We start from the raw sequence: 24296 nt of genomic DNA, 5'->3' as shown, positions 1-24296 counted from the left end.
GCGGCCTCCGCCTTCACAATAAAAACCTTCCTTGGGATGCCCCTTCTTTCCCCACCCTGCTCTTTGAGCCAACGCCGGAAGCGAGGCGTGTCCGACAAATCCCTCCGCGCTCTTTGGCAGCAGAAGGAAGAGCGTGACTCTTTGATCTCGGAAGTCTTGAAAAGTAGTGCAGTGTTTTCCTTCCATGAGGTCTTAGAAACAAATTCCTTCGCTCATCACAGCTATGCTCCAATAGGAGGGTAGGGTCTATCCTGCACATAAACTGTGGGGTATTCGGAGGAAAGCGAGTGGGCGTAAGGCGAGGGTCACGTGGTCGCGGCGGAAGGATGCGTTCTGTGGTGCGTCTCTATGGACCAGACCTCTATAAAGGGCCCGCGGACGGCGCGCCGCGGCCATTTCTGCTGCACCCGCCTGTAAATGTAGTTTCTCTGCAGTTCGTCTTTCCCTCCTCCCCTCTAGCAGGGTCCGCGGCCACCATGGCGTATTAGAGGCAGTAGTGCCTGCGGCAGCGTTGGCCTTTGCAGCGGCGGCAGCAGCACCAGGCTCTGCAGCGGCAACCCCCAGCGGCTTAAGCCATGGCGTGAGTACTGAGGCCGGGCCGCCCTGGACGGGAGCCCTGGGCGGGCGGGGGTTTCGGCTTGGTTGGGCGCGGTCTGGGGTCGGGCTGCGTCTCCGAGGGGGAAGCGGTTTTACGAGCGCCCTTGACGCGTGGCCCGTGCTCGGGTGTCCACGAGACACCAGACCTCCCGGATTAGGAGAGTGTAGCACGGCAGCGGGGTCTGCTTCCCTGTGGGCCCCGTCGCTCTCGCTCCTGAGTCCGCTGGAGGTCCCCGCTGTCGCCTCCGAAACGTGGCAGGAGCCAAGATGGCGGCTGCGGCGCGGTGGGCGGGGCGCGGCAGCCTACCCGTATTTGGACACGGGGACGGAGCTCCTTCCTCAGGGTGGCGGGGAAGTGTATGACAGAGTCTCCGCGGGCGTCCATCTTGTGCAACCTGAGCCGGAAGCAGGCGAGGTTGATAAAGTGACCCGACGGCCGCGTGCTCTGATCCTCTGCAATCGAGAGTTACTATGTGGCCGTTCTGCCTTGTGGGTAAAAAGATGAAATTGTCAAACTGGTTAATCTCTAATGGCACTCACCTTCTGGTTCCTCTTCAGGCTTCTCACAGCATCCAGCAGCAGCATTGCTGTAACCAACAAAGACACCTTCGAGTTAAGTACATTCCTGGATTTCAGCAAAGCCCCACAACATGACCGAGATGAGCTTCCTGAGCAGCGAGGTGTTGGCGGGGGACTTGATGTCCCCCTTCGACCAGTCGGGTTTGGGGGCTGAAGAAAGCCTAGATCTCTTAGATGATTACCTGGAGGTGGCCAAGCACTTCAAACCTCATGGGTTCTCCAGTGACAAGGCTAAGGCGGGCTCCTCCGAATGGCTGGCTGTGGATGGGTTGGTCAGTGCCTCCAACAATGGCAAGGGTGAGTGAAGCACTACGTCTATCAGTGTGGGTCCTTTCCCTGTGGGGTCTGGGATTGGGAGTTTGTTGCTTTGTGTGTTGACTCAGTTGTTTCCAATACTATTAATATCTCTTACAGAGGATGCCTTCTCTGGGACAGATTGGATGTTGGAGAAAATGGATCTGAAGGAGTTTGACTTTGATGCCCTGTTGGGTATGGATGACCTGGAAACCATGCCAGATGAGCTTTTGGCCACGTTGGATGACACATGTGATCTCTTTGCCCCCCTAGTCCAGGAGACTAATAAGGAGCCCCCCCAGACAGTGAACCCAATTGGCCATCTCCCAGAAAGTTTAACAAAAACAGACCAGGTTGCCCCCCTAACCTTTCTGCAACCTCTTCCCCTATCCCCAGGGGTCCTGTCCCCTACTCCAGATCATTCCTTTAGTTTAGAGCTGGGCAGCGAAGTGGATATCTCGGAAGGAGATAGAAAGTCAGACTCTACTGCTTATATTAACATGATTCCTCAGTGTGTAAAGGAGGAAGATACCCCCTCAGATAATGACAGTGGCATCTGTATGAGCCCGGAGTCCTATCTGGGCTCTCCCCAGCATAGCCCCTCTACCTCCAGGGGCTCTCCAAATAGGAGCCTGCCATCTCCAGGTGTCCTCTGTGGCTCTGTCCGCCCCAAACCTTACGACCCTCCTGGAGAGAAAATAGTAGCAGCAAAAGTAAAGGGTGAGAAGCTGGATAAGAAGCTGAAAAAAATGGAGCAAAACAAGACTGCGGCCACTAGGTACCGCCAGAAGAAGAGGGCAGAGCAGGAAGCCCTTGCTGGTGAATGCAAAGAGCTGGAAAAAAAGAATGAGGCTCTGAAGGAGAAGGCAGATTCCTTGGCCAAGGAGATCCAGTACCTGAAAGATTTGATTGAAGAGGTCCGCAAAGCAAGGGGAAAGAAAAGGGTCCCCTAGTTAGGGCAGTTAGAGGAGTGTTGTGTGCTTGTACATAGTCTCCAGTGCTGAAACTGTGTGTTAACAATAAATTATTTTGTAGTGGAAGTCCTTTTGCAGACTTGTGTTTTTTTGCCTCTGGCAAATACCCTGATCCAACTGCTCCCCCAGCTGGACCTGCCATAGGGCAGGTCAGATTTCAACCCTGAAAACTTGAGCACAGTGGGTTTTCAACCTGAGATGTGGGGTAGGGATGTTTTCCATGGGAGGGCGTGTCCCGCCAGGTGGCTTTCCTAGAGGTGAGAGCTGGTTGGGGTAGGGAGGAGGCTGAAGAGCCTGAGGGTGCGAGTGGCTGGGAAGGAGGAGGAATACCTGTTTCTGAGAGCTTTATGCTGTCATGTATCCGGTTAAGTTCCCCAGATAAGGTCAAGCAATCCTTAAGTTTGGCACTGAAGATTAGGTTTTACTTCTAAGCCTTTGTAGTTCTGTGCAGTCTTTCCAGAAGAAAGTGCAGAGAAAACGACAGCTGTCAGATTTTGCTTTGCCTTTTTGGAGCTCTGGCCAGAGCTGGGCCTGAGGGTTTCCAGGTGGGAGCTCACGTGAAGGCCTGGTGGTTGTCAGACCAGTTGGAAGGCATGACGTCTGGGAGATGTCCAGATGGAGCAGCACTTAGGAGGCACAGGTTTGTTGCATTCCCTGGGCAGGTGTCTTTGCTTTCCTGTTTGCAAGATGAGGCAGACAGTTCCTTTTGTCTTGGGTTGTAGAAGAATGGTTGAACCCAGCCGGGGTAGATCCCCTCTTCATGTGTATTCTGGGACCTGCAAGAGGTGAGCACAGCCCAGGTGTTGCAGTAACCAAGCACTGCTTGTGGTTTCTCTCACCCAACCTCACAAGCCTGTGAAGCAGGTGCTATAATGACCCCACCTAACGGGTCAGGTGATGGACACAAGGAGGGTAGAGCTGCGTTTGAACCCAGGGTTCCAATTTTAATCTGGGCTCTTTATTTTGCTCCTGGAGTCTGGAAACAAGCCTGTAAGGGCCTGTGTGGTGGAGTCCACAGCCTTCCCAGTGTCCAGCAGAGATCACCTGAGAACTGTTGAAGGAATGGACAACACCGGTGAGAACATTGCCTTCAGGTACCAAAGGTGAGCGTCACCTCACACCTGGGCCTCAGACTTGGTGACCTTTCCTGCTGAGATTCTATAAATAAAGGTCATTCTCCCTCCACATCCAGATACTGTCCAGAAGCCAACGGGTGGCTAGGGGCAGCAGTTACCACTGTGGGACCTCCTTAGAAACAGGTCACCTCTTGTTTGGCAGACAGGAAACAGGCACTAAGAGGGGCAGTGCAGGCCAGTGGTTCCTAGTGGAGCAAGGATGCTGGGCTGTGCTCATCCTTCCCAGGCTCCTGGCACTGAGCCCTAGACTCAGAAGGCATGGGCCACAGACTGCACTTGGTCTGTGCCCTTCTCCCTGACCACCTCTCCTTGCCTTCTCTGTGGTCCTGTATCTCTGCCAAGCACGTTCCTATATTTGCCATCTCTTCTGAGAAGCACGTTCCTATATTTGCCATCTCTTCTGAGAGATTATTCCTCAGCTGTTTGACTGTGTAGTCTAATGTCACCACAGAGAGGCCTTCCAAGACGACTCAGCTAATGTCCCAGACTCTGCCCTGTTCTATATTCTGATAATGCTTTTCTCCAGTTGAGCTTATTTGTATAGAGCAGCGGTTGTCAACCTGTGGGTCGCAACATTAAAAGGTTGCAGCATTAGGAAGGTTGAGAACCACTGGTATAGATTTACTTCTGTTTTCCATTCCTGAAATACAACATAAGTAAACTCTTTGACAGTAGGTATCTTACAGTGTTGTCTCTATTTATAGGACTACAACAGTACTGAAAAATAACTGCGGGGAGGTATACTAGGAGCTCTCAGGCTCTAAGCACTTCTGGTGATGGCTCAGAACCTTCCCTAGAGGCTGTGGATAGGGGCTTTTTCCTGATGCAGCTGAGGCCCAGACTCAGGCCCCACATGGGATTTCTGGCCTGGGCATGGATGCTACCCTAGGCACAGCATGCAGGCAGTGACAGCAGCCCTGCACAGGTAGGCTGTGCTCAGCAGCGCAAGATGTTCTTGAGAGCCCAGCACAGAGTTAGGGGCACAGGAAGGCAATGGAGGGATGAGGCCGATGTCTAGTCATCACACTGCATGAGACAAGTAAGTTGTGGCCCCTGCTGGGCCCTGACCAGCCCAGCCTAGGCTGACCAGGTCAGAGGTGAGACTGCTCACTCACATTCTGGGACCAGGGGCAGGGCAGGAGGGTGTGCTCACAGTTCCCGGCTCCTGCTAGGCACCCCAAAATGGCCAAAATTTCTAGCTCAACACCAAGGCTAAGGTCAACACCTTGTACTGCAGAGGCCAGGGCCGGCAGCTGGCAGAGTTCCTCTCCTGTGTCGCTTCTGGGACAAGGAAGGATGTACAGGTTGTGGAGGGCAGAGAATGGCCTTCATGTTTTCCACAGCTTTTCATGGGTGCCCACTCAGGGCTCCACATTTCTGAGTGCTGGGATACAACAGTGAGCAAAATATAGGGTGTCCCAAAAGTCACCCCTAAAATTGCCATACATAGGAAAGATGGGAAATCGTAGCTAAATTACCTTTATTTACCAAATACTGTATTCATTACAAAATTTTACAAAGATGTGACCGAGTATTCTGTGAATTCTTGTAATGAATATTTTATAAATAAAGGCATCTTTAGCTATAATTTCCCATTTGCCCTATGTATGGCAACATTAGGGAACCCCTAATAAACATCACGGATCTTGAGGAGCTTTTATTTGTTAAAAGAAACAGATGGACCCTGAAAATAAAGCTATCAGATGTGAGATGGCAGTTGGAATAGAGTAGGAGAATGGGAGGCCTGGGAGTGATCCTAGGAGCGGGGTGCTGGGCTGGGATCAGCCAGGATATGGGGTGTGATAGATGCTGGGGCATGAGGAAGGATGCAGGGTCCATTTCCTGTGATGGGGAAAACCAGCGGAGGAGCAGGATTTTTATTTCAACCCTTTTATGCTGGCAGAGGGTAGGCTCAGTCTTGACCTGTTGTTTTGAGTTCAGTTGGAGATAAAAAGTCCCTGCAATGACACCCCAGTGCCAAGCACCCCTGCCTAGGCATCCTGTGGTGGGAGGTGTGGGGAGCTCTCAGCCCAGTGCATGCTTTAAGTAGAAAAGTGGCAGTTCAGGAGGCAGAGACTGCCCAAGGCCACTGCCCTCAGCAGGGGAAGCAGGGCCTCCTGGCAGGGCTTTGATGGTGGGGAAAGCTGTGGATGTGGACGGAATGGGAAGAGCACCCCAAGAAAGACATCCAGACAGAATAGAACAGGGCACGCACCAAGTGCCACATACCCACCACCTCTCCCAGAAGGCTTGACCTGCTGGAGGAAGTCATCTAACAGGAACCTGCCCATCTCCTGCTGGAACTAGAATTAAGCTCTGAGCAGGGCTAGCTTCCTGGCGGTGAAGTCTGCAGCTGGGTTCCAGCAGGATCCCAGGTAGCAGTCCTTCCTTACTCCTGTCTGGCCTCCACAGCTGACACCTTCCATCACCAACCAAGAGGACTTAAAAGAGCTGGCGGGAGGGGAGGGCTCGAGCAGACTATCACACCATAGAACATACAGGAAGCCGTGGCTGGGACTTCCTCTTGGTCTACAGTGTTATGTTTCTTAAACTCTGCTCAGCAAGGCCCAAATCTGTCTCTTCTCCCAAGCCACCTGAGACACACATGCTTTTGGGTATCTTCACATCCACCCATGTCTTAACTGGGGAAGGCCTCCTCCCACTGTGTCCTTAGGACTCTGTGTCCTCTTATTTGGGCCCTGTTGGTCTCCAGGTCTCGGTGCTCATGGTCCCCTCCACCACACACAGTGATGCATCCTCTCTCCTTAGGTGCCTGCTCCAGCCTCCCATATCAGAATTAACCATTAAGGTAGATTTCCAAGCCCTAGCCCTAACCTACTGGTGACCCCGGGGTGAGCACTAACATTGTCACACATGGGGTATGGATGCATACCCACTTATACTACTTGGCATAAAAGTGAGATTTCCTGGAAAACTGTCCTCCCTCAGGAGTGCCCACCACCCCATGCTGGGGAGGGGACAGCAACACCTAGGTGATTGGTAGCAGCAAGCACACCCGGGAGCCCGTGGCCAGCCTGTTCTTCCGTGGTGCTGGTGGCTGAGTTGACTTCTTGCTAAGCTGCTTAACAGATGAAGGTGATGCAGTTTCAAGGATACCTGAGTTTGTCTGTCCCAGGTAGGTCATTAAAGCCCAGCAGGGAAGAGGAGTAAGAGGAGTGCAGAGAGTATGAAGAGCCCATCTGAAGAAGGTCCTGGTCCTGACAGTCTGGGGGGAATCACAGAACACCCCTGCTCATGCTGATAGAGGCCACCTGGAGACAGGATCCTGACTCCAGCGCTGCCTCCCACATCTGCGGCTGTTCCTGTCCCCTCTTTGGATGGAACATGGTTAGACCAGGAGCAGACCACCCAGGGAGAGGGAGTAAACCGACTCTTCACTCTTCAGCTTCTATCATGTTCTTGCCTCTGAAGACCAATTCCGGTCTGGACCCTTCAGTCACTCATGCAGTCACTTGACGTGGACCTGTCCTTCACCTCCTCTGTTCCCACACTGTGCCTGCTTCTCGTGGCAGTGCAGCCATAGCCCTCACCACTGCTCTGCTCAGTGCAGAAGTGAATGTGAACACTCCCACATATGACATGCATTTGACCTTGTTGGCAGTCAGGATAGCATGACCTGGGTGGAAGTGGAAGCAGGGGTCCTAAGGCTGTATGAACCTCTCTGCTGGAGGGGTTCAGTACCACCCCCAGGGGAGGGCAGAACAGTACCACCCCCACTATCCCTAGACCTTGGATTCTGGTTCCCTGGGACAAAGCCCCCAGTGCTAATTTTACCTTCTCAGCTGTGGCTGCCACCCTCAAGGGAGGATGGCACCTCTGCAGTATGTCAGCAGAGGCTGGGTGGCTATCTGCTGGTGTGGGACTGGACGACTCCTGGCCTAGAGCTGAGACCCAGGCTGGGAGATGGGGGGGTGGGAGGGTGGCCCTTAGGGTAAGAGGAGAAGGGAGATACCCCATAAGTCAGACCAAAAGTACACATATAGCTCATGGGTCCATATTTATTAGGACCCAGAAGACTTCTTCCTGTTCTTGGAGGTGTGGTCCCCAAGAGCCCAGTAATTGGCCTTGTTCTACAGCAAACAGTGCAGATGACCTACCTAGGCAAGCCCAAACAAAACAGTCAGAAATGTTCCTTATTGGCAGGTGCAGATGGCTCCCCTCAAGTCTGTGCAAGTCAGCTCCAGCCTGAATGTCCATCCTCCCCAAGGGTTCTTCCTTGCCAGCTCCATTCCAGCGCCCAATGGCTCCAGCTCCAGGCCCTTCTCCAGCCAGGCCAGTTCCTTAGCGCCCTCTGTTGGTCAAGCGGCACATAAGGCTTGGGGTCCAGGCAAGCACAGGCAGCCTGGGCAGGGAACCCCTCCAGGGAGTCTAGCTGCCGAAGTATTCCTGCTGGAACTTCTGGAAATCTTCCTCAGTGAACACGGTGCCCTCAGCCTTCTTCTTCTTAGTTTTGGCCACAGGCTGGTCACAGGCCTTGCGACCCCGGTTCTGGCGCAGAATCTGGGCAGGTATGGGACAGCACATGACTTTCACTGACAGGACAGCAAACAGGCCTACATACAGGTCCTGGGGAACACACCAGACAGGGCTGGGCCAGCCTTGCCTCCTGCTCTGCCCTCCAGGGGTTGGCCTAACTTCTACCCTAGGCTCAGGGTTGAGACAGACCCCCCACCCTGCTCTTTCCCCTAGGGTCCTTTCTCATCCCCACACCCCACCCCACAAACAAACCTGCTGGGTCATGGACTCAGTCACGGTGCTTCTTGAACTGGTCATAAACTTCAGGTTTTCTCTGAGGTGGTCTCGACATTCTTTCTTCTGGTACTCAGCTGTGGGTGGCCATCATTTGAGATTCACTTCCAGGAAGAGTTCTGGGTCCCCAGCCCACGGCCCCACAAAAAGCTCCACTGTCTCCTCCCTAGATTACTGCAACAGCCTGGCTCTTCTCTGTCAAATGCACACTCTTCACACAGACCCTGCCAGAAGCCCCACTGGCTGCCTGTTGCCTGACTTATTCACTCAGTCAACAAATAAGCTCTGTATGCCACGTGTCAGATACCAGGCATACAGTAGGAAAGAGAACAGGCAGACATCCCTGCCCTCCCCAAAACAATAAGAGTCATGGGAAACAAGGTAAATGGTATTTTAGGGGGTGATGCATTTTATCGACAAAAACAGAATAGGGATCAGAAAAGGGGAATGCCAGGGGCTGCAGTTTTGAAAAAGGAGAGTCTAAAGCAACAACCCACGGGAACTGTATTAAAGGCTCACGGCATTAGGAAGGTTGAGAACCACTGGTCTAAGGTCTCAGTGAAATGACATCTGAGCAATGACTGGAAGGAGAGAGTTGTGGATATCTGAGTGAAGAGTGTCTGTCTATGTGGAGGGAATAGCTAGCACAAAGGCCCTAAAGCAGAAATATGACAAATGTGTTTGAAGAACAGAAAATGGCTAGAGTGAGGAGGGGAGCAGGAATAGACGAAGCCAGAATGAGGGGAGATCACACAGAATCTCTTCAGACATCGTAAAAGTCTGGGTTTTACTGGAAACAATGGAAGCCACAGAAGGGTCTAGGCAGAAAAGAGACACGTCTGACTTGACAGGCCTGTGGAAAGTGAAGCCCAGACTTTTGCAATAATCCAGGCCAGACACAATGTAGCTTAGACCAGGATGGCAGTCACAGAGATACTCTTTAAATTGGCTGCTGAGGCTTGCCATTGCTCTCAATGTGCCAAAACCTGTACTGGACACCATGACCACAGGCAAGCTCAGGACAGGTCCAAGAGAGGCGGCAGTGAAGGGAACACCAGTGATAGGGTGGCAAGACAAGGGCTAGGACAGATGGGAGTAACCTCTGGCATCCTATGCCTCTGCTTCATGGAAAGTTATCACTGGAGCTCAAGCATGCCTGTCTCACTTTCCTGCCTCTAAGGCTTTGCACAGGATGTATTTCCTCCTTGGAATTCATAATCCTTTTAACAAGCATCTAAACACCTTTTAGGCATAATGCCCTGGGAATTAAAAACATAATAGGGCCAGGTGCAATGGCTCACACCTATAATCCCAGTGCTTTGGGAAGCCAAGGCAGGAAGATCATTTGAGGTCAGGAGTTCCAGACTAGCCTGGGCAACATGGTGAGACCCTACCTCTACAAAATATAACAAAAATCAGCTGGGAGTGGTAGTGTGCACCTGTAGTCTCAGCTACTCAGGAGACTGAGGCAAGAGGACTGTTTGAAGCCCAGAAGTTTGAGGATGCTGTGAGCTATGACGACCCCCCTGCACTTCAGCCTGGGCAATAGAGAGAAGAGAGACCCCATTCCAACCCCCCAAAAAGACACATAGGGAGCTCACCAAGTCCTGATACATGTCCAAAATCACCATTCTGCTTACACCTGCCCCCACCAAACCTTTATGACTCATTAAGTGACAACACATGCCCCAAGATGTTCCACTAGAAATTGAGCTCCATCTTCACAGCCAATTCACCATTACACCTGGTCCACGCCCCTCCTTAATCCATCCTCCACATGCACAATTCTCTTACTATCTCTGCTGCCAGAGCCACTGTCCAGGCCACAGCATCTGCCACTAGAATGCAGTAGGTAACAGAAGGACTCTGGACACATCCTGCCTTGTTTCTACCTGTACCATCTAGGCAGGTGCTTGTTTCTGTACCTATAAAATGGGGTGATAGAACTGACCTCAGGGGGCTGCTGTAAGGATTAAATTAACACTTGGCACCCACATATTAAACTGTTTGTTAAATGCACCATCTCTGACCCTTGTTCCTTGCATGTCATCTTTACCAGCCTTCTTTCTTTCAAATTCTCAAAGGCAATAAGCTCCTTTCTGACACAGGACCTCAGCACATGCCATTAGTCCTAGAATACTCTTCTACTTTTTATCTGGCTAACTCTTAATACTTCCTTCAGTTCTCAGTCTTTTTCTTTTCTTTTCTTACAGCAGTCTATGAGAACACTTTCTTTTTTCTGTTTTTTTGTAGAGACAGAGTTTCACTTTATCGCCCTCGGTAGAGTGCTGTGGCGTCACACAGCTCACAGCAACCTCCAACTCCTGGGCTTAGGCGATTCTCTTGTCTCAGCCTCCCGAGTAGCTGGGACTACAGGTGCCCGCCACAACGCCCGGCTATTTTTTTGTTGCAGTTTGGCAGGGGGCCAAGTTTGAACCCACCACTCTCGGTATATTGGGCCGGTGCCCTATCCCACTGAGCCATAGGCGCCGCCCGAGAACACTTTTTTATTAAGTGCAATTAACAATTTATTACAGTCCTCGGCGTAATTGTTGCTTCCTCAGAGAAGGCTGATTTGGCCTTTTATTCTAAGGTCCCATCTGCATATTCTAGTTTTCTAGTTCATAGGCCTCAATGCACTTCGCAATTATATGCTAGGTTTGGGATTCTTTGATGCTTTTCTCCCCACTATGGGTGTAGGCCATGAGGCCAGGTCGATGTGTTTCGTTTTCCTCGTTTGTCCAAGACCCTGCTCCGCACTTGGCACACAGTAGGTATTCCAGCAATGCCTGGCAGAAGTTTCAAGCCCTGTCTCCAGCGCCACCCTCTTCAGGCGCAGCCCCAGACCCCAGCGGTAGCACTTACAGCTCTTTCCCGAACTCACCTAGAGCCGACTTGGGCACTTTTCCTTTGGCCGAGTTCCGCAATTTTTGGGTCCGGGTCACCTTCGCCTTCTTGGTCTGCTTCACCGAAGCCCCGCTCGGCTTGGACTGGCCTGGCGCGGCCCGGGGGGCTGTAGAAGAACTGGACCCAAGTCAGAGAGCGCGCAGTGTTTCCATCTCACTGAGGCTAAGACCGACGGACCAGGATCGTTCAGTACCCCGGGGATCCCGCCCGCAGCTACTGCCACCCTCCCGCACGCTTCAGACTGCCCCTGGTAGCCCTCCTTACCCTCTGACTCCGCGAGCAGCTCCAGACCCCGCCGCAGCAGGGCCGCAGACATAGCTGTACTCAGCTCCGCCCACGAGCCTCACACTACTTCCATCCGGGCTGTAGTCTCAGCGGAAACCTGAGCGGGAACGGAGGGTTCCGGCGTGAGCGGGCGGAAGTGCTCACTTTTCTTAGGACGCATGCGTTGGGGGGGGGGGTGTCTATGCTCAAGCAGGAGGGGGCGGGGACTGAGGCAGGGCCAAGGAGCAGAAGGACACATTAGTTGTCCAATCCTAGCGCTACCAGTGCCTTGTGCGTCCGACCACGCCTTTCCCGGAAGCGGTCTAAGACCAGCTCAGTCTGGTTGGTCATTTCTCTCTGGTCTCACTTCTCTGGAATGGGCGAAGCCGGCTCTGCTGTCCCGGGCTGTCTGTGTGTGTGTGTGTACAAATCGCGTGTGTGCGTGCGTGTGTGTCTACAAATCTAGTGCGGCACCAGAATTCAGTTGTCCTTCATTAATCTAGACATAAAAGACATTTGTAAAAATGCAAAACAATGTGTTTTTGTTTTGGAGACAATATTCTCACTGTGTCGCCCTCGGTAGAGTGTCGTGGCGTCACAGCTCACAGCAACCTGCAACTCTTGGGCTTAAGCGATTCTTTTGCCTCAGCCTCCCTAGTAGCTGGGACTTACAGGCGCTCGCCACAATGCCCGGCTATATATATATTTACTATACTATATGTTTTATTTGTATTTTAGAGCATACTCCTTCAATTTTTAACAAAGAAGGTTAACTGTAAAATAGCCTCAGGCTGGTCCTTCAGCAGGTTTTCCAGAAGAAGGTACTGTTGTAATAGGAGATGACAGCTCCGTGCATGGTATTGCCCCTGAAGACCTTCCAGCGGGACAAGATGTGGAGGTGGAAGGCAGTGATATTGATGATCCTGACTTCGCATAGTCCTAGACTAGTGTGTTTGGCAGGAAGGAGGGAAAAACATTCCAAGGACACCCTAGCAACTGGTCACAACTTAGTTTTTAACAAGAAGTATACAAAGTAAGAAAAATTTAAAAAATTAGAAACCAAAGAAAGCTCATAGATAAGGCTATACAGAAAGTAAATATTTTTATACAGCTGTACAATGTATTTGTGTTTTAAGCTAAGTGATATTACATAGTCAAAAGAGTTTTAAAAAATTAAAAAGTTTATAAATTAAAAATTTTATAAAGTAAAAAGCTACAGTAAGCTAATTACTATGAAAGAATGAAAAAAATATATATTTTGAGACAGAATCTCACTTTGTTGCCTTCTGTAGAGTGCTGTTGTGTCACAGCTCACAGCAACCTCCAACTCTTGGGCTTAGGCGATTCTCTTGCCTCAGCCTTCAGAGTAGCTGGGACTACAGGCGCCTGCCACAACGCCCAGCTTTTTATTTTTATTTTTTATTTTTACATATACATGTGATTATTAGGTTTCCACTTTTTGCCTTCATAGAATTAAAAAGGCTTAAAATTTAACAACAATAGCAATGTTTAAGATAAGTACTAGAAACAAAAACCTCGTAAAGAATGAATGAAGATAAATACATTCAGAAAAGAAATCAGACGATTGCTGCAATGAGTATTAAGCAATAATAATAGTAATGCAAAGAAAGTAACATTCACGTTGTCAAATAAGAGTATGTCTATTATAGAATGCTTTACCTGGCTTTTTTTTTTTTTTGCAGTTGTTGTTTTAGCTGGCCCTGGGTGGGGTTCGAACCCACTAGCCTGGGTGTATGTGGCTGGCGCCCTACCCACTGAGCTAGAGGTACCGCCCAGTACAATTATTATTATTATTTTTCAGAGTCAGTGTCTCACTTTGTCACCCTTGGTAGAGTGCTGTGGTGTCACAGCTCACAGCAACCTCCAGCTCTTGGGCCTAGGTGATTCTCTTGCCTCAGCCTCCCAAGTAGCTGGGACTATAGGCACCCACCACAATGCCAGGCTATTTTTTGTTGCAATTTGGCCGGGGCCAGGTTCAAACCCACCTCCCTTGGCATATGGGGCCGGCGCCCTACACACTGAGCCACAGATGCCCCCCACCCATATGATTATTTTTTAATAAAATATGTTACCAAGTAGTGAGTTTGTTATTGCTATTTTAAGTAAGTAAATATTTAATTTTTTCCTCAATTTTAGTTTCTAACATGAAAAGGAACTGTTTTCCCCATTTTACAGATGAGGAAACAGAGGCACTGAGAGGCTAAGGAACCTGACAAGGCCACACAAGTGGTACCAGAAGTGGAAATCAAGATAGATAGTCTGGCCCTAGCATTTGCAGGGCCTTGCTGCACCAGCCACCCAGGAGGGCAGTGCTGTGGTGCTGGCTGGGGCCTGTCAAGCCACAGAGTCAGAAGGATGAGGAGGAGCTGACCAGAATGGGGAGGTGGGAGGGCTCCAGGCAGGATGCCATAGTGAGGGCCTATGTCCTGTGACACAGGCGTGGCCCCCAAGGAGAGGTGAGGGATGCCAGGCTCAATGCAATGGTCTCAAGGGCGTCAGACTCCATGATTTTGTTCTAAGACTGGTGGAGGGGGCAGTGACTGTCAGTCATGTGTCTCCAGCTTCTGAAATAGTCAGATTGTTTCCTTATTTATTATGTTTATTGTTTATTCTATTTTCCTGCTCACACCCCATTGTAAGCACCTCAAGGTCAGGGATCTCAGTTTTGTCAATGTTTTTTTTTTTGAGACAGCCTCAGGCTGTCCCCCTGGGTGGAGTGCTGTGGCATCACAGTTCACAGCAACCTCCAACTCCTGGGCTCAAGCGACTCTCCTGCCTCAGCCTCCCAATTAGCTGGGACCACAGATGCCCGCCACAATGCCCGGCTATTTTTTGGTTGCAGCCATCATTGTTACTTGGCAGGCCTGGGTTGGATTCGAATTCGCCACCTTAGGTGTATGTGGCTGGTGCCTTAACCACATGAGCCACAGGCGCCGAGCCAGTTTTGTCAATGTTATATCCCCAGCGCCTGGAACAGTGTTTGGCTTATAGCAAGCGCTTCACAAAGGCACAGAATTGAATAGATGAAGGCTGAGTTTGGGATGGCAGTGAGGTAGCCAGGTAGAAGCTCAGGAGATCGTGGGATGTGCATCGAGTTGGTCCCTTGTGAGGGCGAAAGACCAAGCACTGCCGTTCTCCTGCTCTGGGGTGGTCAGCACCTGGTCCCTGGGGTGGGGAAATTTTCTGTGTTTCAGTGTCCTGGGAGGACCCCTGCAGCATCCCAGGCAGAGCCAGGCGCTCATAGATCCACCAAGCAAGGAATCCGCGGGCCGGGCAGAGCCAGGCGCCACATCGGCCACTAGGTGGCGCCGCAGGATAGCTTTCTCGTGAGCTGTAACTCCGCGTTCCGTCTGCCGCCACCGCCCTGTTTGCGGTGTGGGTTGGAAGCCTGGGGCCGGGATGCCCCTTGGCCTGGGCTGGCTCTTGGTAGACTACGCTGAGTGATTCCCGCTTCCTGCTGTCCCTGGCCCACGACCTGATAGCCCTTCCTGGCCTGGCCTGGCCTGGCCTGGACGAGTGAGCGGGGAAACTAAGACCGAGCCACCAGACTGGGCTGCCCAGGGGTAGGCGAGGTTTCCTTTCTGAAAAGTGTGCAAATGGCACCTAGACATTCACTGTTAGGGAGGCTGCAGGGAGCAGTGCGACTCTAGGCCTCAATTTCCTCATCTGTTAAGTGGATCTTGGCAGTACAGCAGCTCCCTTACAGGACATGTGTGAGAAGCCGGGAATTACTATTATACTCAGAGCTCCTAGAACAGGGCCTGGGTGGGTGGGAGGAAGCCCATGACTGCAGATGGTGTTACAGACACTTCTGTCCACTGTGCTGGCATTTTGTGTATTCTCTCTCTGGACAAGAACAGATCAACAGGGGCTGCCACTGTCGAGCCCCAGTGGTCACTCTACAATTTACATTTGGATACCTAGGACCTGCAACTGTTGTCCTGGGCCCCTGGTGGGTCAGGCTCCAGGAGGACACTGCCTCCTGTCTCCCTGGGGGAAGAGTGGGTGGTGAGATCTCACAGGCTGCTTCCTGTCCTGGCTGCAGGACCCTGGAATGTTCTGAGCCTCAGCTTCTACATTGAGTCCCTCCTGCCCCTTGCCCCTCAGCTGCAGCCTTTGCCCCTGGGACCAGCCATTGACTCCCACATCCAACCCTGTCTCCTCCCAGGCTTTGTGGGAAGGGCCTACTGCAAGGTGGCGAAGCATTTTAAGGGCAGAGACTGGCTAGAGCCCAGGCCTATGAGGCCTGAGGAAGGGTGTGAGCATGAGCATGGGTGTGAGCATGTGAGCAAATGTTCGTGTGAACACGTGCGAGTGTGAGTGGTCTTTTTGCACTTTGTGTTGGGGGCACCTTAAGTGGTAATTTGTTTTTGCTTTTCTCTCTCCATTTTCTGTCTTGGAGTCTCTTCATCTCCTTGTCCTTCTCTCTCCCTGTCTCTTAGACACCTTCCCTGCATCCCGTCCTCTCCCTGGCCTTACCTTGCTGCCCCCCTCTCTCCTTCTCATTCCTGACTCCGCAGCAGTGGCTTTTTTTTTTTTTTTTTTTTTTCAGTTTTTGGCTGGGGCTGTGTTTGAACCCACCACCTCTGGCATATGGGACCGGCACCCTACCCTTTGGAACCACAGGCACCGCCCCGCAGCAGTGGCTTTGAAGTGTGTTCACCCAGAGAAAAGCCATTTCTGCCTCTGGTTCTAAATTGGTGGGGGAGTGAGCTCCTGTCAGCTGTCTCCAAGGGCTCTGTCTCCCTCAGTCTTGGGCTTTCTGTTCTCAAAGGTGTCACTCGTGTCCCTCATCCTGATGCTCTCTGATGCTCCCATGCTGCCCCTGCTCCTCAGGCCATCACTCCTCCTCAGGTGTTTCCAGGGCCAATGGCCTCTGGGGAGGGGGAGGAGATCCTGAGGGAGATGCTAAGAGATGAGCAGTGCTGGGGGATCCTGGGGATCTGGGGCTGATGCAGAACCCTGGGTTCTATAAGGCCCTGGCTCACACAGCCATGTGTCTACAAACAAGCTGCCTTTCTCCCCTGTCCTGTTTCCTTCTTGAGAACTGGGCTTTGAGAAGTGTTGCCCAGCCCTCTACCTGGGCCTGAGTGTTGTAGCGGTCCAGAGCTCCTGCCTCCTGAGTCCTGTGGTCTGGAAGAAATATGAACTCTGAAGCCAGGCTATGCAAGTGTAAACTCTGGTTTTTCCACTCACACTAGCTGTGTGACCTTGGGCATGTCACATAACCCCTCTGTGCCTCAGTTTCCTCATTTGTGAGTTGAATATAATAATAATCACTACTTCATAGGGCTGCTGTGAAGATTGGGTACAAAGCGTTTGGAATACCATTGAGCACAGAATAAGCACTATAGGTTTGTAAATGAGTGGTAGCTATATGGACTGGCAGGGTGCACGTGGGACCTGTGCTTATGTCTGTGAACGTGACATGCACATGTGATCATCACACGGGGAGGTTGGAGGCCACAGAGAGTATGCTTGAGAGGGTGGAGTCAGCAGGTCTATGTTCAAACACAGCCTTTGTACTTACCAGAGTAAGTAAGTGATTTCATCCCCTCTCTGAGCTCCAAGAGGGTAGGTGGGGCTGGAAGCGCCTCCCTCATAGGCTGGTGTAGGGGGCAGTGAAAGGTGGCACCTGGTGCTTAATCATCTCTTCGTTCAATAAGATCTGTTGAGCACATCCTGTGAGCCACGCTATGGGCATGTGATGGGCACTTGGGGTGATTGAGGGGATCTGGCAGCCTGGTGGTGCTCACACTGGGCTACAGGGCAAGTGTGAGCCTCTGTTGTACAGTGAAAACTTGTGTGTGACCCCAGGGTTTTGGGGGCTCAGGATGGTGCCCACAGACAGCAGCCCCTTTTGGGGTCTAGGCAGAGGCAAAGTGGCTTCTCTTCAATGATTAGTAAAGGTCAAGTGGTTGTTCTGATCAATTTTTGTTTTTTATATAATTAATTACTTAATTTCTATTCTTCCCACCCCAAACACAACCTGTGGTCATGCATAACTGATTTTAAGAATGTAATAAAGAGGCTCGGTGCCTGTGGCTCAAGCGGCTAAGGCGCCAGCCACATACACCTAAGGTGGCGGGTTTGAATCCAGCCTGGACCCGCCAAACAACAATGATGGCTGCAATCAAAAAATAGCCAGGTGTTGTGGCGGGTGCCTGTGGTCCCAGCTACTTGGGAGGCTGAGGCAGTAGACTCTCTTGAGCCCAGGAGTTGGAGGTTGCTGTGAGCTGTGATGCCACAACACTCAACCCAGGGGGACAGCTTGAGGCTCTGTCTCAAAAAAAAAAAAAAAAAAAAAGAATGTAATAAAGACACAGGAAGAAGTTGCTGGAAATTCTCCATGGAGATCTGGAGGCAGACATTGACCTTGGGTATGGGTTAAAGGTGGGGTCTTTTAAATGTCTCCAACCTGACCAGCCAAAGACACAGCTCTGCCACTGGGTTGCTGTGTGGCCTTGGCATAGCCCTTCCCCTCTCTAGGGTAAGATGTTGGGGAGATCCCCAGTCCTGCCAGGCCTTCAGTGTCACAGAGCTGTTAAGAAGTTACAGGGAAGGAAAGGAATGAATTTGGAATATTTGGGGGAGATATGGGGGGCACCTAGTAAGCAGATGCCCTTTTCCTAAGCCAGCTTGTACCAGATGAATTTATCAGCAGGGAGGTTGTCAGGTGGGAGGTCCTCAGGCGAAGTGGATGGTTCACCAGTCTCTGTGGCTTGACCTTAACGTGAGATTTTTTTTTTTTTTTTTTTTTGAGATAGGGTCTCCTCTGTCTCCTGGGCAAGAGTGCAGTGGCATCATTGTAGCTCATGCAGCCTCAAACTTCTGGGATCAAGCAGTCCTGAGTAGCTAGAACTATAAGCACAAGTCACCACACTTAGCCTCTCATCATGAGATCCTGAATAAGCCTCCTTGCTGCTCTGGGCCTCAGTATAAAGACACAGTATACTGTGGGGCAGTGGGGACAGACGTTACCCCAGCAAGTGGGGTGGGTATGTTATGGTAGCACGAGTATCACTATAGGGCTTGAGGGGGAGGGAGTGGGGAGTGTGTTGGTTCTGGGGCCTCAGTGGCCTCTGTGAGTGGGAAGGTGGAGGGTTCAGTCCCTTCTTGCCTCAGCCCTTTCATTCTAATTACATCTCCATTAACATGCAAATATCCAACAAACAGGACCTCAGAATGGAGGCTCTGTTGTCATGGCAACTCAGTCTGTATCTTCTGATCTTACTAAACCAAGCCCGGGCCTCCCTGGAAGCCCATGTCCTCCCTGACTCAGAACTCTGAGCATCTTATCTACAGTTTGGGGTTCTCCTGCCCTGAGACTAGGTCTTCAGTAAAAGGGAGCTGGGTAATCTTGCACAAATCATTTCTCCCTTCTTGGCCTCAGTTTCCGCATCTGTAAATTGGATATATAATATCAAGGCCTTTCTTGCAGGATCATCCTGGAGATTCGTTGAATTAATGTATGGGCCATCAGGAAAGGGGATCTGCCTTCCAGCGGCAGTTCTGGAGCCAGGAAGGCAGGGCCTGGCCCTCTCACTATGTGGGATCAAGACTATTTCCTGTCTTACTTCATCAGGAACAAGGAGCCAAAAGATGATGGAGGAGTGGCCTTCGAGGCCTGTGCTGGCTCAATTCTTCAGGCCAAAGCTTCCCTGGCGCTGATCCTGTAGTCGTTTAGCTTTATGCTGTTCTTTCCTTGTAAGGGATATGTGGATATCTAGAAATTGAGGGAAAGGATGAACATATAGAGGAAGTAGTTGTTTCTCTTTTTACCTCTGCAGCTAGGAAGCTCAGATCAAAATTTATTATTCAACTGTCGTATGTGTAATTTATTACATGATTATATTGCATTACTGTATTGTTCAACTATAATAAATGTTCACTTCAAATTCGAGTACATCTAGCGCACTCTTATTCCCTAAATGATTTCTGATCTTTTAGTTTTAGAGAAATCCCCTTTAGAGACAGCCGAGAGTATAAATTATAAATTAGCAATTATGACAGGGAGAGAGAGTGAGCACGGCTGCTCAGTCCAAACCTTTCAGCCCCTAAGCCTCCATGGTTGTGATCTTACACTAAGTGCCGGGAGGGGAAAAGGGGCATGGGGGAGGTGGTTATAAAATGTGTCTGGCGGTTGATTTTGAGTTCTTAATGCTGAGCTGGTGACAACACATTCCATCAGGAGCAAGGGTAGGGTTGAATGGGCTGGTGTCTGAGCAGCTTGTTGTTGAACAAGATGGGGTCTCAGTTTCCAGAATGGGCCTGAGAACTTGCAAATCACTCCCTCACCAATCACGGCAGGTCAATGCTCAGTGTTGGCACCATCTCCTCTGCCTCTGCCCCAGCTTCCTCTGAATGAAGAGGAGCCAGGATTGAGTTCTGTGTAATGGAATGTTGATGGAGGGGACGGCACCACCCTCGGCCTACCCTGGCCCCCAAAGCATCCCTTGTAACAGCTAGTTCATGTACCTTGCTACCACGGCCTTGGGGCCATGTGTTGTGGTGGCAGGAGCCATCCATCCCAGGTGGATGGTGACCCAAATATAAATAATAAACTGTTATTGCACAAAGACCTAAGATTTTAGTGTCTATTTGTTGTGGCAGCATAGCTCGACATATATTATTACACATTTCCTGTTTGCTCTCCTGACAGTACCACTGGAGCCCTCCAGGGAGTCAGGCGGGAGTTCTGGGGTGACCTGTGTTGCCGGTGCAGAGGCAGAATAAGGAATTACAGGTTTTATCATGGCTTCAAAGTCCTGCCAGGGACTCAGTCTTTAAGGACTGAGAAGACTGAATCCCAGCCCCTCACTCCCTGACCGGGAGCTGGAGCCTGAGGCCCAATGGGTCCAGGCCTCTAGGGGCTTCCTTAACCACAGAGGAGGAAATCTCTGAGGTAGCTTAGAGGAGGGATGTTAGAGCAAGAGTTGGGGCCCCTGCTATGTCCTTGTTGGCAGCCCAGGAGAGTTAGCCACCCCAGGCCCCTTTGCCAGCCCAGAGAAGGTGCAAAAAGTTTGAATCTGTTCACCCCGGATAGGTGGAGCTGAGAGTGAGGTGACAAGGGCGGGTGGTGGAGACTCCCTTGGATCCCAGAGCTCTGAGCTGAGCGTGTCCTGAGGGTGCATCTTTGTGAGGAGCCTTGGACCAGGAGTCAGGATGTGGCCATGGGGGACAAAGCAGATCTCAGAGGATAAAGGAGAGGTAGAGACCGGGCCAACAAACTCCACCAAGGACCTCCACTAGGGACGGGTACCTTCCATCTCATCTGGCCCAGTCCAAGTCAGTGGTGTTCCTTGAGTCTCTGCTTTGTGTCCACCTGTGCTGGGCTTTGGAGACAGGAAATTGCACTGTCCTTGCTGTTCAGGGTCTGGAGGGGGGACAGGACTGACAGAGACTTCTCACATGGTGTGATAAGGGCTGGTGGGACCAGAGTTGGAGGGAAGGGAGGTAGAGAAAGGAAATTCTCTGGAGGCTTAGACACTAGGCTAAGCATTGTCACTACATAATTTCCAGAGCCCACCGCAAAATAAAAATATATGGCCTCTTATTCAAAGATTACGAAACATTTCACAGTGGCAAGACCAGAGCATTAAACCAAGCATGAGCCCTTCTGAGGGCAGGACCCTGGGTGACCCAGAAGGTGCCCTGCCCAAGAGCACACAAGGGCTTCCGGAAGGTTTCAGCTTGGGTGTTTTCTAAAATGCCCCATGCCTCATCCTGTTAATATAGTGACTTCCAGTATGGGCCCTGGAAGCAGATGGCCTAGTTCAGAATCTATCTGTGACCAAAGGCCAGAAACTTACCCTCCCTGTGCCTCAGTTTCCTCATTAGCAAAATGATACTCAGTTGTCCAGAGGGTTAGGCGATGGAGCCTTTAGCCCAGCCTGCAGTGTAATCACTCCACAGGTGGTAGCTGTTTAAATTGCCTTTGGCACTCCCTCAGCCCCCAGGCCAATCCAACCTTCAGACTCTCCCCTTCTCTCCACTCCCAGCCCGGGCCAGCAATCCTTCTCTTGGATTGCCTTTGGGCCTCCAAGTCACTCCTTTGGATGCCTCCTTAGGGCGGGAGTTTCTGGGATGCCCAGCTGGCGAAATCAGCTTTTGCCTGCCCAGCTGGTAGCCTGTGGGACTTTTAGGGCCTGTGCTGCCTCATCTGCCTTTTCCTGGGTTGGCAACACCCCACCCTCCCCATACAAATCATTTGTGCCTGGGGCCCCACAGTTTCAGCACAGGCTGACAGGACCCATTGATCCTGGGTGGCTAAAGGCTTTGCTGTGCCCTTACCTCTCAAGTCTAGTCCCAGAATTGTCCCCTCCTGTGCCTTGAACCTCCCTTGTTCTCTACCAAATGACCTCCTCCTGTGTTCTTCTCTGGGTTCAAATCCTGGCTCCACTATCTATGCATTGTGGACAAATGATTTAAATTTCTGTGCTTTAGTTTTCTTGTTTATAAATTATGTTTAACAATAATATGTACCCCATATCTAGGCTATTGTGGGGATTAAATGAACACATTCTAAGGCTGGATGAACGTAGGCATCATGTTTTCATAAGTGTCCATCCATTTGCAAAGTGCTGTCTTAGTTAAAGTCTCATGATCACATGTAATCTGTGGCATAGTGTCAGACCCATTTGACAGATGGGAAGATTGAGGTGCACATCTGCTATTGATGTAGTAGAGAGGCTAAGACTTGGGAGTCAGACCTGAGTGTGACTTTATGTTTAGCCTATTCCCTATGCATCTATAGGGAATGCTTTCCCCTTTCTGAGCCTAGATCCTAATCTTTAGAAGCAGGATTATAGGTCTTACTTTGAGGGGTTCTAAGAACACAGACCTTCCTGGTGGTGGGAACTATAGCCAGGTAATTTACTCCCTGGTCTTTAGGCTCCTCATCTGTACAATGGGATGGGAACAGCTGTCCCTACTCACCAGGGCTGCTGTTACGATGAAATGAATCAATACCTGAAAATTGGTTGGCACAGTGCCTGGAAAACAATAAATACCATGTGTTTGCTATTATTATTTTTATTAATTGGGTGGAATTTGCACATATAAATAACATTTTCCAGATACTTCCAGGAGCTTCCCAGGCCTGTTGATACTCATTCCTGGAGCATTCCCATTCATTCTTAGATCAGATGTCCTCTGGGACTCCTATGCGGGTAGGTGTGAGAGGCCCCTGTGGAGGTAGAGTTCATGGCCAGGGGCTTCAGCCCAGGAAGAGTGCTCTGGGGTCCTGGTTAGCCTCCTATCTGCCTGCAGCCTTGAGGAAGCCACTTACTCTCCTTTGAGCCTCAGGTTTCTCATTTATAGATGGTATAACTGTGAGGTTTAAGGTTGAGTGAAGTGCCGGGCGAGAGAAGACCCTCGAGAAATGATGACAGTGACTGTGGTGCTCCATAACCATTTCTTTGGCTGATGTGTGTGGGCACCATGTCTTTTCAAACTCAGGACTAAGGCTTTCCCCTCTGCCCCTTGCTTCCTCGACTAGCTGCCTCCAGACCCAAAGCCCAAATCTGCAAAGGGATTCCACTGGGGAAGGCAGAGGGTATACATGGTCCCAGGAAAATGGGATCCTTTAGCTTTTCCTTCTCCCTTTTCTGAAACGGGAAAGGAAATCCTCCCTCCCTCTTGGGAACTATCAAGCATTTCCTCAGACTCCAGTTCACAGCTCCTCAGAGACCCAGATGAATTAAAGATGTAATTAAATTAGGAATCGTTCATTACTTGAAGGCTGGGATCCTGCGGCAGGTGGGAAGGAGGAGGAGAGGAGGCGGGGGTCATCCTCCTCAGCACTCAAAGATTCTCTCTCTCTCTTTTTTTTTTTAGAGACAGAGTCTCATTTTATTGCCCTCTGTAGAGCTCTGCAGTGTCACAGCTCACAGCAACCTCCAACTCCTGGACTTAGGCAATCCTCTAGCCTCAGCCTCCAGAGTAGCTGGGACTATAGGCGACCGCCACAACACCCAGCTATTTTCTTTGTTGCAGTTTGGCAGGGGCTGGGTTCAAACCCGCCACCCTCGGTATATGGGGCTGGCGCCCTACCCACTAAGCCATAGGCGCAGCCCCAAAGATTCTCTTCTAAGGGATGTATATGGTCAAGCTGGAGCCCCAGGGTCTAGGAAAGAGAGTGGCCTCCACCCCCCTACTTCTACTCAGAGGACCCTTCCCGCAGTCTCAGATGCCCACTGTCTCCCTGGACAATCTTGCCCAAGACCCTTTCTTCAGCCTCTGTTTTCTCATCTGCACACTGAGACAAAGGAGGGGAAGGAAGAGTCTATTAAATTGCCTTGAGGTTGTCTTATGCAGTAAGTTTCTAACTAAAAACTTGTAAACCTCTTCCCTGGGAATACCTGCAATACTCTTCTTGCTGGAGGAGTCAATTTGCAACCCCACCCCAATCCTAGGCCATTTAGCCTAGCATGCTTCTCATATAGAAGGAAAGGAAAATAAGCAAACCGGTAGGCAGGCTCTGAGCTAGCTGCTGGGGCTACTGAGATGAGTTAGGATATCGCCCCCCACCCCCAAGCTCCCTGTCTGGTGGGGGAGACTGAGGAGAACGAGGGAGGAAGGAGGGCAGCAGGCTGGGGGGACCAACATGCGCAGAGGCCTGAGGCATGAGACAGTGTGGGGGCGAGGACAGTGTAACTGGCCAACTGGGGCGCAGGTGTGTGCCAAGGAACCAGGCCCCTGGGCCCTGAGTGTGGTAGGGGATGGGGATAGCACTCCCCTACGTTCCCAGAAG

At 50.9% G+C, this 24296-nt stretch overlaps 2 protein-coding genes across 3 annotated transcripts; one reads left to right on the top strand and one right to left on the bottom strand.

Moving 5' to 3' along the window:
- Positions 1–269: 269 nt before the first annotated feature.
- On the top strand, positions 270–2512 carry ATF4 (activating transcription factor 4). Of its 2 annotated transcripts, XM_012801129.2 has the most exons (3): positions 270–580; positions 1156–1473; positions 1591–2512. In XM_012801129.2, the coding sequence occupies exons 2-3, from the start codon at positions 1248–1250 to the stop codon at positions 2421–2423; spliced, it is 1059 nt and encodes a 352-aa protein (XP_012656583.1). In that variant the 5' UTR covers positions 270–580; positions 1156–1247; the 3' UTR covers positions 2424–2512. The 2 variants fall into 2 exon arrangements, with proteins under 2 accessions (XP_012656583.1, XP_012656585.1); XM_012801131.2 differs by lacking the exon at positions 270–580 and having other exon boundaries at positions 608–1473.
- A 5067-nt stretch (positions 2513–7579) lies between these two features.
- RPS19BP1 (ribosomal protein S19 binding protein 1) lies at positions 7580–11655 on the bottom strand. The gene is made up of 4 exons (XM_003783183.3): positions 11522–11655; positions 11235–11363; positions 8330–8427; positions 7580–8101 (listed from the first exon to the last, which is right to left on the bottom strand). The coding sequence occupies exons 1-4, from the start codon at positions 11571–11573 to the stop codon at positions 7970–7972; spliced, it is 411 nt and encodes a 136-aa protein (XP_003783231.1). The 5' UTR covers positions 11574–11655; the 3' UTR covers positions 7580–7969.
- Positions 11656–24296: the final 12641 nt, after the last annotated feature.

Source organism: Otolemur garnettii, unplaced genomic scaffold, assembly GCF_000181295.1.
Source record: "Otolemur garnettii isolate 467f Iridium unplaced genomic scaffold, OtoGar3 scaffold00007, whole genome shotgun sequence".
Taxonomy (NCBI): Eukaryota; Metazoa; Chordata; class Mammalia; order Primates; family Galagidae; genus Otolemur; species Otolemur garnettii.
The sequence above is the reverse complement of the archived record's forward strand: the minus strand, read 5'-3'. Positions and strand labels throughout refer to the sequence as shown.